The following is a 12,500-nucleotide window of genomic DNA, read 5'->3' as shown; positions in this document are numbered from 1 at the left end:
TTATTTTAGTATTTAATAATGATAATAATATTTTCTTATTATTTTCTTATTTAATAATAATAATATATTATTTTATTATTTAATAATCATAATAATTTATGTATGTTTTGTATTTTATTAGTGTTTTATTATTTAATCTGATTCTTTTATTATTTAAAGCTTCCGGGACGCGCCGCCGTGCGTGCGCCGTGCGGAGCGACGTGCTGACGTCACGGCCGTGCGTCAGTGTGGAGGAATGTGCGGAAACTTCGTGTCCACTTTTTATTTTCTGTCGACGAACTAAAAAAACTGTGAAAGCTGCAAAAAGACGCGACGGGAAGCGGATCAAAGTCCGGAACCAGCCGCCGGTGAGTGTCCCCCCGGGCCCGGAGCCCCGGGGCCGGGTACAGAGGCTCCTGGGCCGGGTACAGAGGCTCCGGGAGCTCCGGGAGAAAGTTAGACAGAGTGATAAAATGGAGGAGAAGAGGAGGAGAGGAGGAGGAGAGAGGAGGCGCTGTCCGGCGCTGATCAGCACCACGGCTAACAGCCGCTCCGAGACCCGCTGAAAACACGCTAAAACACCTTAATATCACTTTAATATACCTTTATTACGGCTCTAATACCTCCACACACACGGAGACAACTTTATAAAACTACTTTGTGCACTTTAAACTAGTTTAAACACCAAATTTCGACTTTAAATCCGATTTCTGTTCTTCCGATTCCGCGAACTGAGTTCAGCGAAAAAACCTCCAAAGCGACAAAAACTCGATGAATCAGCACTAAAAGCTGCTTTAATCACATTTAACTCCGAGTTAAACACGTTAATATCTGATGGAAGAGATATTCAACATGTTTATGAGTTTATTAGCACTTTAACCCTTTAAACCTGCTTCTGTTCTTCCGCCAGCTGAGCTGCGAAACATCCACAAAACACGATCAATCTCATCAATAACTCAGTTTAACTCGTTTATGGCAAATATCAGAAGTTTATCTAGAATAAAACACGTGTTTGTGCTTCATAACCGGAAGTTTAACATGTTTAAACAGGTTAAAGTTCGTCACAAGATCCAAAGCGAAAACACGATAATATCCAAAATAACTCCAAGTTAAACACGTTTATATGATATAAAACACGTTTATATGATATAAAACACGTTTATATGATAATAAACTTAAAGTTAAACACGTTTATATCATATATAATATGTTTATATGTATTACAAGTCAAAGTTAAACGCGTTTATATCCAAAATAAGAGGTTTATATCGACTAAAACCTGTTTTTGTGATATAAAACCTGAAGTTAAACATGTTTCTGTGATCTTTGATTTATATTTTAACATGTTTATGACTTTATTGATGATGAGTTTTGGTGTTTTTATCCGCTGAAACCACGTGTTGCTTCACACTTTCACTTTTTAATCTGTTTTAAAGTTTAAAGTTTAAAGTTTTCTGCTGTTCAACTTATTAAAAACTTCTTTAATGTGAAGTTTGATGTTCAGAACAAACTTCAGCTGGTTTTACTGGTTCAGACTCTGAAGCTGCTGCTTCAACTTTATTATCTCAACAATAAACAATCTCTGGAGTTTAGTTTAACATTATCTTTAAACATGCCAGCGTGTGTGTGTGTTACTGTGTGTGTGTGTGTGTGTGTGTGTGTGTGTGTGTGTGTTAATGCAGGTAAACTTGTTGTTTTCTGGTCTGAACTGAAGTCTGTCTGCTGACCGTGGTGCTGCTTTAAAATGGCGACACACACACACACACACTCTGATACACACACACACACACACACACACACACTCTGATACACACACACACACACACACACACACTCTCTGATACACACACACACACACACACACACACTCTGATACACACACACACACACACACTCTGATACACACACACACACACACACAGCAGCGACTGAGTCATTTTACTTTTAATACTTTAAATATATTTCGATGGTTTTTACTTGTTGTGTTTTTGTTCTTTAGACTTTAAATAAAGTTTTATTAACTCGTGATTTTTTTAATTGAACTTTTATTAGATTCGACTTTATTAATCCCACAGCCGAACACAAAAATGATTTCCCTTTTAGATAAAAATAAACAATCTAATAGAAAAAGACTTTTAACAATATACTTTATACTTTATACGACTTGGTGCAAATTAAATGATTTAACTTGTATTTCAGCAGAAAGATTCAGAATCTTTTTCATTAGAGACATTTTGCCAAAAATCAACATTTACAATAAAACAAATACAATACAACACAATATTAAAACATAATGAGCCTTATTAATATATTTAGATGGTTTGACTTGTTGTGTTTCTGTTCTTTATTCTTTTATTAAAGTTTTATTAACTTATGATAAACATTAATAAAGTGTAAATGATTCTGATGGTTTAAAGCTTCAGATCAGCTGATTTTAACTCTGAAAAGTCTTTAAAAAATCACCAAAAATCCAGAAATAAACTATAAAAACAGACATTATCTTTAGTATGATCTTTCCGACGGTCCCTGAACACATCACCAGTTCTATAAAGTAACAAAACTTTAAATGTTTATTTGTGTCAGAATCTTTTTATTCTACATGAGTTATTATTATTATTATTATTATAGAGTTAAATCGGAATAAAACAGAATGAAATCATTTATTTAAACATAATATTTCATGTTCAAACTGAAACGTTTGTTTTTACAAATTTATAAAGTCGTTCTGTTTTATTTACGTGTTACTGTCACGACTTTTACACACATGAGATAATAAACAATAAACAAGTTAACTTTAGTTTGACAACAACAAAGAAATAAAAACTATTAATAAAGAGGAAAAACAGGTTCAGGTTCTTGTTCATTTTAATGTCTGCTTCAACTAAAGGTTCATTTGTTTGGACAAAAATAATAATAACAAAAATATCTGACAAGAGTTTAATTTAAGAGCTGATATTTAGACATTTATCATGGTTTTATTGATCATAACCAGAATCATGATCAATAAATCCATGGAAAATTAACAAGAAATTGAAGAAAACAAGGGTGGTCTAATCATTTTTTCATCATTACATCATTTTATATATATATATGATGTTTAATAAGAACCTTCACCTTTATGTCCCCACAGCGTCTGGTGTCCCCATAACATCTGGTGTCCCCATAACGTCTGGTGTCCCCGTAGCGTCTGGTGTCCCCATGGCGTCCCAGATGTTCTCGGTGGGGATGTTTCCTGTCGGGGTTTCTCTGGTGGACGAGGCTCAGAGCGACACGCTGCCCGCCCCCCAGCTGGTGATGCTCGCCAACGTCGCCGCGGTGACGGCGGCCGAGGGAGCCGGCGGGGACGTTGGCGGCGCCGACGAGAAGGAGATGATGGAGCTGAAGACGGTCGGCTGCAACTACTCAGACAGCGAGGACGAGAACATCATCAGGTCAGGAGTTAGTCTGGTCCCAGTCAGGAGTTAGACTGATCCCAGTCAGGAGTTAGTCTGGTCCCAGCCAGGAGTTAGTCTGGTCCCAGCCAGGAGTTAGTCTGGTCCCAGCCAGGAGTTAGACTGATCCCAGCCAGGAGTTAGTCTGGTCCCAGTCAGGAGTTAGTCTGGTCCCAGCCAGGAGTTAGTCTGGTCCCAGCCAGGAGTTAGTCTGGTCCCAGCCAGGAGTTAGTCTGGTCCCAGCCAGGAGTTAGACTGATCCCAGTCAGGAGTTAGACTGATCCCAGTCAGGAGTTAGTCTGATCCCAGTCAGGAGTTAGTCTGGTCCCAGTCACCTGTGTTGACTCACCTGTCTGTCCTCCTGTCTGTCTGTCTGTCTGTCCCTGTCTGTCTGTCTGCAGGTACAGCTATGACAACCAGAGCCACAGGGAGTTGTGCATCATCGAGTACCCGGAGTCTCCGGTGGGTGGCGGCATCGAGGCCGTGCTGGTGGGCGGCGGGGACGAGGACGAGCTGGAGGACGGGGACGGGGAGGGGGACAAGGCTGAAGACCTGTCCCGCCCCACGCCGCCCTCCCGCCCCTCCGCCGGCCCCAAGACGCCCGAGCGGAGCGTCATATGTAAAGTGAGCCCCGTCGCCGCGGTGGCGGTGGTGGACGGCGCCAAGAAGAAGAAGCCGTTCCACTGCAAGCCGTGCAGCTTCCAGGCGCAGAGCGAGCAGGAGTTCGTGGAGCACCTCGGCACGCACGGCGTCAGCAAGATGATGGTGGTGAACCGGGTGGAGGGCCGCAGCAAGACCGGCGGGGCCAAGGAGCCCGAGGCCCCGGCGTCGCGCGGCTGGGAGGCGGAGATCGGCGGTGGCGAGGCGGCGGCCGGAGACATCAAAGGGCTGATCAGGTGCGAGCGGTGCGGCTACAACACCAACAGATACGACCATTACATCGCTCACCTGAAGCACCACAGCAAGGAGGGCGAGGACCACAGGTAGGACCGGGACGGGGGCGGGGCTTATCTGGCCAGGGGGCGGGGTTTATCTGACCACCTGCAGGGCGGCGTGCTGACTCGGCGCCGTGTCTCCGTGTCTCTCTTTAGAGTGTTTAAGTGCACGCTGTGTCCCTACACCACGGTGAGTCAGTACCACTGGAGGAAACACCTGAGGAACCATTTCCCCAGCAAGCTGCACACCTGCAGCCAGTGCTCCTACTTCTCCGACCGCAAGAGCAACTACATCCAGCACATCAGGACCCACACAGGTGAGACACACCTGTCCCTCCTTCTGATTGGACCTGACAGAGTCAGAGGTCCTGGTCCAGGTGAACCTGTGATGGACGTTGTGTTCTCTGTTTCAGGTGTTCGTCCCTTCCAGTGTATGTACTGTGACTACTCCAGCTCCCAGAAGACTCACCTGACCCGACACATGAGGACCCACTCAGGTGAGTCACACACCAAGCTCAGGAACCTGAACCTGCTCAGGAACCTGAACCTGCTCAGGTACCTGAACCTGCTCAGGAACCTGAACCTGCTCAGGTACCTGAACCTGCTCAGGAACCTGAACCTGCTCAGGAACCTGAACCTGCTCAGGTACCTGAACCTGGTCAGGTACCTGAACCTGGTCAGGAACCTGAACCTGCTCAGGAACCTGACCCTGGTCAGGAACCTGAACCTGCTCAGGTACCTGAACCTGCTCAGGTACCAGAACCTGGTTAGGAACCTGAACCTGCTCAGGTACCAGAACCTGGTCAGGAACATGAACCTGCTCAGGTACCTGAACCTGCTCAGGTACCAGAACCTGGTCAGGAACCTGAACCTGCTCAGGAACCTGAACCTGCTCAGGTACCAGAACCTGGTCAGGAACCTGAACCTGCTCAGGAACCTGGACCTGCTCAGGTACCTGAACCTGCTCAGGAACCTGAACCTGCTCAGGTACCTGAACCTGCTCAGGTACCTGAACCTGCTCAGGTACCAGAACCTGGTCAGGAACCTGAACCTGGTCAGGAACCTGAACCTGCTCAGGAACCTGAACCTGCTCAGGTACCTGAACCTGCTCAGGTACCAGAACCTGGTCAGGAACCTGAACCTGCTCAGGAACCTGAACCTGCTCAGGTACCAGAACCTGGTCAGGAACCTGAACCTGCTCAGGAACCTGGACCTGCTCAGGTACCTGAACCTGCTCAGGTACCAGAACCTGGTCAGGAACCTGAACCTGCTCAGGAACCTGAACCTGCTCAGGTACCAGAACCTGGTCAGGAACCTGAACCTGCTCAGGAACCTGGACCTGCTCAGGTACCTGAACCTGCTCAGGAACCTGAACCTGCTCAGGTACCTGAACCTGCTCAGGTACCTGAACCTGCTCAGGTACCAGAACCTGGTCAGGAACCTGAACCTGGTCAGGAACCTGAACCTGCTCAGGAACCTGAACCTGCTCAGGTACCTGAACCTGCTCAGGTACCTGAACCTGCTCAGGAACCTGAACCTACTCAGGTACCTGAACCTGCTCAGGATGTTGTTGATGAAGTCTTGTTGTTCTCGTCTCACTGTGAAATGTCTTTTGTTCTCTCTGAAGCCGTCGTTGTTGGATGAACATGGTAAAGACATCTGCAGTAGAAGTTCACGTTATGACTCCTGTGTGGTTGTCTGAAGTGTGTTGTTGTTGTTGTTGTTTACCTGTCTGAAGTGTGTTGTTGTGTTGTGGACCTGAGTCTTCCTGCATGGTCAGTTGTTTGGTTGCTTGCCTCCTGCTTGGTCCCGTGTTCATCGTGTCCTTCCTGTGTCCAGGTGAGCGTCCCTTTAAGTGTGAGAGCTGTAACTACCTGGCGGCCAACCAGCACGAGGTGACGCGCCACGCCCGGCAGGTCCACAACGGGCCCAAACCGCTGTCCTGCCCGTACTGCGAGTACAAGACCGCCGACCGCAGCAACTTCAAGAAGCACGTGGAGCTCCACCTGAACCCTCGCCAGTTCCTCTGCCCGCTCTGCAAGTACGCCGCCTCCAAGAAGTGCAACCTGCAGTACCACATCAAGTCTCGGCACGCCGGCTGCCCCGTCGCCATGGACATCTCCAAGGTCAAGCTGAGGGTGAAGAAGCCCGGAGCCGACGGCGCCGAGGACGACTCCAGAGCGAGCAAGTTCGACAACTCGTCTGACGTGGACGAGGACTTCGAGCTGGACGACGTTGACGAGGAGGACGAGATCGTGGACTCCAGCCCCATCAACCTGTCCATCAAGAAGAGCGGACGGTCCGGTGGCGCCGCAGCAACGCCGCCGAGCAGCGAGGCGCCCGACAAGACTCCCGACAAGACTCCAAAGAAACCCAGCGGCACCGCACAGAAAGTCAAAGAGAAGGTGGAACCAGAGAAGAAGGTCACAACAAGGCAGAAGAAGGCCGAGAAGGTCAGCGAGACTCTTCCAGAGACGGAGACGGTGACGGTCAACACCGACAAGACGAAGAGACGCAGCAAGAAGCTGCCGGCGGAGAAAACACCACCAGTCCAGGACCAAGCAGCAACAGAGAGACCAGAGAAAGACCAAAGACCAGAAGACAGGAGTGAACCGAGCCACAAAGAGGAGAAACGGGAAGAACCGCTCAAGAACCGGCCTGAGAAGGACAAAGAACAGCAGAAGAAGGAGAACAAAAGTGTCAACAAGCAGAGAAAGTCCAAGAAGTCAGAGAAAACTCCAGAACGAGTCAAAGAAGCTGCGCAGAAACCAGACAGTCCAGAGAAAACTCCAGAACGAGTCAAAGAAGCTGCGCAGAAACCAGACAGTCCAGAGAAAACCCCCGAGCCCGTCAGAGAGTCTCAGAAGCCTGCGAAGGAGAAGGTGGTGAAGGAAAAGTCTGCGAAGAGGAAAGCAGCCGAGGCTCTGGATCTGTCCAGTAGGTCCTCGTCCGAGACGCCCTCCAAGACGAGACGGCTGAAAGGCTCCGTGGCGGAGAAGCTGCAGGCGAAACCTGCTGCAGAAGACCCGAAGAAGACCGGTTCTGCAGCTCCGGACCGTTCCGACAGCACGACTCCTGTGAAGCAGAAGAATACCAGGAGACCCAGCAAGAGATCTGCCGGCCTCCAGCAGCCAGAACCAGCCAAGGACCAGGAGACTTCAGTCAGCAGTTCACCCGCTCAGCCTGCCCCGACCCCGGCCGCCTCCGACCCCCCGACAGGAAGCAGCCCCGCCCCGGAGAACGCCTCCACCGAGGAACCCGCTCCGACGGAACAGAGTCCGGAGCCGATGGAGGTTTCAGGTGAAGACACGCCGTCTCCGGCCGAAGACCGGCCCACTCCGACGTTCCTCAAACCCACCTCGCCTCCTCTGGTGCTGCTGGCGCCGCGGAGCAAACCCGCCGCCGACCCGGAGGACGACGAGGGGATCCACAGCAGCCACGAGGGCGGCAGCGACATCAGCGACAGCGCCTCGGAGGGCAGCGACGACTCCGGCCTGCACGGGAACGGCGCCGGCTCGGGGAAGATGGCCAACGACCCCGAGACGCCCACGGACGAGATCCCCACGCCCACAGAGCTCAAGGGCCACCTGTGCATCTTCTGCGACCGCACCTTCCCCCTGGAGGCGGAGTACCGGCGCCACCTCAACCGCCACCTCGTCAACGTCTACTACATGGACGCCGCCAAACAGAAATGAGACGCGGAGCAGCCGGGTCAGAACCTCGGCTGATCCCAGAACGGACAGAAAAGTGACTTCAGCTGTCTGTAAGATGTTTCTATAAACTCACTGTAATACTCAGCGCTTTGATACATCTAGATATATATATCTAGACATAGATCTATATATATATATATCTAGATCTATGTCTAGATATATATATCTAGATCTATATATCTAGATATATATATCTAGATATATATATCTAGATCTATGTCTAGATATCTATATCTAGACATAGATCTAGATATATATATCTAGACATATGTCTAGATATATATCTCTAGAGATACCTCTAGATATCTAGACATAGATATCTATAGATCTGATTTGATCAGTAAATCTTTACATTAATCTGCTGCTGGTGAAAAGTAAAAAAAAAAAAAAAAGTTTCCCTTTGAGAGTTTCAATTTTTGTCCAGACCCCTTCAGTAGAGGTCCAGACTCCTTCAGTAGAGGTCTAGACCCCTTCAGTAGAGGTCTAGACTCCTTCAGTAGAGGTCCGGACTCCTTCAGTAGAGGTCCGGACCCCTTCAGTAGAGGTCTAGACCCCTTCAGTAGAGGTCCAGACCCCTTCAGTAGAGGTCTAGACCCCTTCAGTAGAGGTCCAGACCCCTTCAGTAGAGGTCCAGGTGGTCTAGACCCCTTCAGTAGAGGTCCGGACCCCTTCAGTAGAGGTCTAGACCCCTTCAGTAGAGGTCCAGGTGGTCTGGAGATGTCCCCCTTGTGTCCATCCTGACAGCTTCTCTTCATAGAAATCTGAGTTTTTATCCATAAAACCAACGATGAGAAGAACAGATAATAAAGAAACAGATTCATCAACATCACGTCGCTTGTTTACTGTTTGTTTACTGTTTGTTTTCTGTTTGTATCATCATGTTTCCATATATTTGAATAGTTTGGATCCTTTTTAAATCTTGTTTCTGCTGATTTCACTTCAGTTTGAATCTGATAAAACCTTTCGGTGCCTTCGACAATCAGCTGATCTCCAGTTCTGACGGTTAATAATCACTTTATTTTATCTCCATGTTCCACTTAAACTCTGTAAATATTTCTGTGCAATATTTGATATTTGATGTTTGTTTAGAAGCCAAAGTGACGAAAAACTCTGAGATGAAATCTGAACTCAGTGAAATGATGAAATATGTTTATCAGCTTCCTGTTTCAACACATTAAACTGTTTTTACACTTTAACTGAAGAATCAAAGTTTGATTTATGATGTTTCAGTTATTAGATCATTAATCTGTCTGTAGAGATCTGTAACACTTAATCTTTCACCTTATTCTGATTTTTTAATAAACATTTTCAAACTCAATTTGTTTTGTTATTTATTATAAACAAACCAACATGTTTAAATAAAGAGTAATTAATATTCCACAGGTCAGAAATATTCAGTTCAAAATATAGAAACATCACAGCTCAGTGTCCGGGGGGCGTTCCAACACTCTGACTGACGGGACAATATATGTCCCCTGTCTTCTATCAGTCTTGTGTCCTCCGTCTGTCCTCAGTGTGTCTTCACATCTTCTTCTTCTTCTTCTTCTTCTTCTCGACGTTGAGCCTCTGGGTCCCGGTGGGGGACAGTCCCCCGTCCAGGCGTCCCTCTGTCCTCAGCGGTCTGTAGGCCGGAGACTTCCTGACCCGCTCGCCCTTCAGAGACACGACGTGAGGCAGCAGGGACGGCGTCCTCACGCCGAAACCCGCCGCCGCCGGACCGTGGACCCTCAGAGACACCTGGACACCTGCCGCCGCCGTCACCGCCACCCAGCCTGGAGACAGACGGAGAGACGGGGACAGACAGAGAGACAGACAGAGAGACGGGGACAGACAGAGAGACAGACAGAGACAGACGGAGAGACGGGGACAGACAGAGAGACAGACGGGGACAGACAGAGAGACAGACAGAGACAGACGGACAGACAGACGGAGAGACAGACAGAGAGACAGACAGACGGAGAGACAGACAGAGAGACAGATTGAGAGACAGACAGAGAGACAGACAGACGGAGAGACAGACAGGGACGGGGAGGGACAGACAGATGTTTACATTATGAGTTCAACATATTTTAAACAGTATTTCTGGATAAATAAGAGGACAGGTGTCTCGGTGTCCCAGGTGTCTCTGTCCTTACCTGCAGAGGACATTGTGATGTCCCCGGCTGCCTCCAGGTAACCTCGTCCCTCCAGCAGGACGTCCTGGGGGACGAGCGGAGGGAAGTCCTTCATCCTCTCCAACCCTCCCAGAGGAACCTGAACGCACCACAGAGACAGAGTGATGTCATCAAACAGCTGATCATGTGACCTCAGGTGAGGACAGGTGGGGACAGGTGTCTCACCCCCAGCAGGACGTGTCCCGCGTGCTTCTCATAGACGGCGTCCACTTTGTCCAAACCGGTGATGTGAACGGGGACGAGACTGGAGGCCAGGACGGAGAACCAGCAGGACATGGCCCCCTGAGACAGGATCAATAACAGCTGATCAATACCTGATCAATGACTGATCAATACCTGATCAATGACTGATTAATACCTGATCAATACCTGATCAATACCTGATCAATGACTGATCAATACCTGATTAATACCTGATCAATATCTGATCAATACCTGATCAATATCTGATTAATTCCTGATCAATGACTGGTATTGATCAGTCATTGATCCGGTATTGATCAGTTACCTGCAGGAAGTCGATGCGTCCCAGAGCTCCCAGTAGTAAACTGGTTCCGGGCCTCAACACGAAGGTTCTGGGGACCAGCGCCTTGGTCGGAACCACTGACATCACTTCCTGTTCTGTCAGCAGACGCAGGATCTAGAATCAGGGAAATATTTCAAAATAAAATAATAATAATAACTATGATAATAATAATAAATTATAGTCATTTTATATGACTACTTCCAGCACAGTTTCTCATTGAGTCCTATGGGAGCTGGCTCAGTTTCTCATTGAGTCCTATGGGAGCTGGCTCAGTTCCTCATTGGGTTCGATAGGAGCTGGCTCAGTTTCTCATTGGGTTCTATGGGAGCTGGCCTAGTTTCTCATTGTGTCCTATGGGAGCTGGCCCAGTTTCTCATTGTGTCCTATGGGAGCTGGCCCAGTTTCTCATTGTGTCCTATGGGAGCTGGCTCAGTTTCTCATTGTGTCCTATGGGAGCTGGCTCAGTTTCTCATTGTGTCCTATGGGAGCTGGCTCAGTTTCTCATTGTGTCCTATGGGAGCTGGCCCAGTTTCTCATTGTGTCCTATGGGAGCTGGCTCAGTTTCTCATTGTGTCCTATGGGAGCTGGCCCAGTTTCTCATTGTGTCCTATGGGAGCTGGCTCAGTTTCTCATTGTGTCCTATGGGAGCTGGCTCAGTTTCTCATTGTGTCCTATGGGAGCTGGCCCAGTTTCTCATTGTGTCCTATGGGAGCTGGCCCAGTTTCTCATTGTGTCCTATGGGACTCACGTCTCGGTCCTTCATGATGCCCGGCGTGTCGAACAGCCAGTGAGCGTCCTTGGTCTCGTTGTGGCTCAGACCAGCTGGTCCCCCGGCAGCTGAGGGGTCACCTACAGGTCACACAGGGTCAGAGGTCACCAGGGGTCAGATGTGAGGACTGTCTTCGTGTCTCACCTGTCTCACCTGTCTTTGTCTCTTCTTCGTCTTTTTCTCCAAACGCCAAACTGTCCGGATCAAACTGGATCTCATTAGGTCTGGACCTGAAACCAGGACGGAACGTCCTCCCAACACGACCTGGAGGACAGACAGGAGACAGACAGACAGACAGGAGACAGACAGACAGACAGGAGACAGACAGATAGACAGACAGACAGACAGACAGACAGACAGGAGACAGACAGACAGACAGGAGACAGGCAGACAGACAGGAGACAGACAGACAGACAGACAGGGGACAGAGAGACAGACAGGAGACAGACAGACAGACAGACAGGAGACAGACAGACAGACAGACAGGGGACAGAGAGACAGACAGACAGGAGACAGACAGACAGACAGACAGGAGACAGACAGGAGACAGACAGACAGACAGACAGGAGACAGACAGACAGACAGACAGGGGACAGAGAGACAGACAGACAGGAGACAGACAGACAGACAGACAGGAGACAGACAGGGGACAGACAGACAGGGGACAGAGAGACAGACAGACAGACAGACAGACAGGAGACAGACAGACAGACAGACAGACAGGGGACAGACAGACAGACAGACAGACAGACAGGAGACAGACAGACAGACAGGAGACAGAGACAGGGGACAGAGAGACAGACAGACAGACAGGAGACAGACAGACAGACAGGAGACAGACAGGGGACAGAGAGACAGACAGACAGAGAGACAGACAGACAGACAGACAGGGGTCAGATTAGGTTTGGATTAATTTGATAGTTTTAAAACTAGAAAATGTCCTCTGGGTAAATAGTGAAAGGGCCACTACTGC

The 12,500-nt window shown here is 48.5% G+C and overlaps 2 protein-coding genes and 1 long non-coding RNA gene across 3 annotated transcripts in view; 2 read left to right on the top strand and 1 right to left on the bottom strand.

Moving 5' to 3' along the window:
* Window positions 1-189: 189 nt before the first annotated feature.
* rest (RE1-silencing transcription factor) lies at window positions 190-8,184 on the top strand. Its single transcript, XM_059345466.1, has 6 exons — window positions 190-347; window positions 3,110-3,410; window positions 3,812-4,393; window positions 4,502-4,662; window positions 4,759-4,842; window positions 6,185-8,184. Exons 2-6 carry the CDS (start codon window positions 3,178-3,180, stop codon window positions 8,038-8,040), a joined length of 2,916 nt encoding a protein of 971 aa, XP_059201449.1. The 5' UTR covers window positions 190-347; window positions 3,110-3,177; the 3' UTR covers window positions 8,041-8,184.
* A 157-nt stretch (window positions 8,185-8,341) lies between these two features.
* LOC131981471 (uncharacterized) lies at window positions 8,342-9,376 on the top strand. The gene is made up of 2 exons (XR_009395308.1): window positions 8,342-8,560; window positions 8,717-9,376. It is a non-coding gene; the product is annotated as an uncharacterized LOC131981471 (long non-coding RNA).
* The window catches only part of LOC131981469 (nitric oxide-associated protein 1-like), a 13,256-nt gene continuing 9,775 nt past the window's right edge, over window positions 9,020-12,500 (bottom strand). The window contains exons 4-9 of the mRNA XM_059345744.1: window positions 11,681-11,791; window positions 11,507-11,607; window positions 10,741-10,872; window positions 10,398-10,514; window positions 10,194-10,311; window positions 9,020-9,830 (exon numbers count right to left, since the gene is read on the bottom strand). Of these exons, the coding sequence (XP_059201727.1) occupies window positions 9,580-9,830; window positions 10,194-10,311; window positions 10,398-10,514; window positions 10,741-10,872; window positions 11,507-11,607; window positions 11,681-11,791 (830 nt within the window). The 3' untranslated portion in view covers window positions 9,020-9,579. The remainder of the gene's footprint in view (window positions 9,831-10,193; window positions 10,312-10,397; window positions 10,515-10,740; window positions 10,873-11,506; window positions 11,608-11,680; window positions 11,792-12,500) is intronic.

This window comes from Centropristis striata, chromosome 12 (assembly GCF_030273125.1).
Source record: "Centropristis striata isolate RG_2023a ecotype Rhode Island chromosome 12, C.striata_1.0, whole genome shotgun sequence".
Lineage (NCBI taxonomy): Eukaryota > Metazoa > Chordata > Actinopteri > Perciformes > Serranidae > Centropristis > Centropristis striata.
The sequence above is the reverse complement of the archived record's forward strand: the minus strand, read 5'-3'. Positions and strand labels throughout refer to the sequence as shown.

Bases quoted from the DNA above. Each gene is read 5' to 3' on its own strand.
- rest (XM_059345466.1), top strand. From the start codon at position 3,178: ATGGCGTCCCAGATGTTCTCGGTGGGGATGTTTCCTGTCGGGGTTTCT. The intron at 4,394-4,501 runs GTAGGACCGGGA...GTCTCTCTTTAG, and splicing joins AAGGAGGGCGAGGACCACAG to AGTGTTTAAGTGCACGCTGT. The intron at 4,843-6,184 runs GTGAGTCACACA...TCCTGTGTCCAG, and splicing joins ACACATGAGGACCCACTCAG to GTGAGCGTCCCTTTAAGTGT.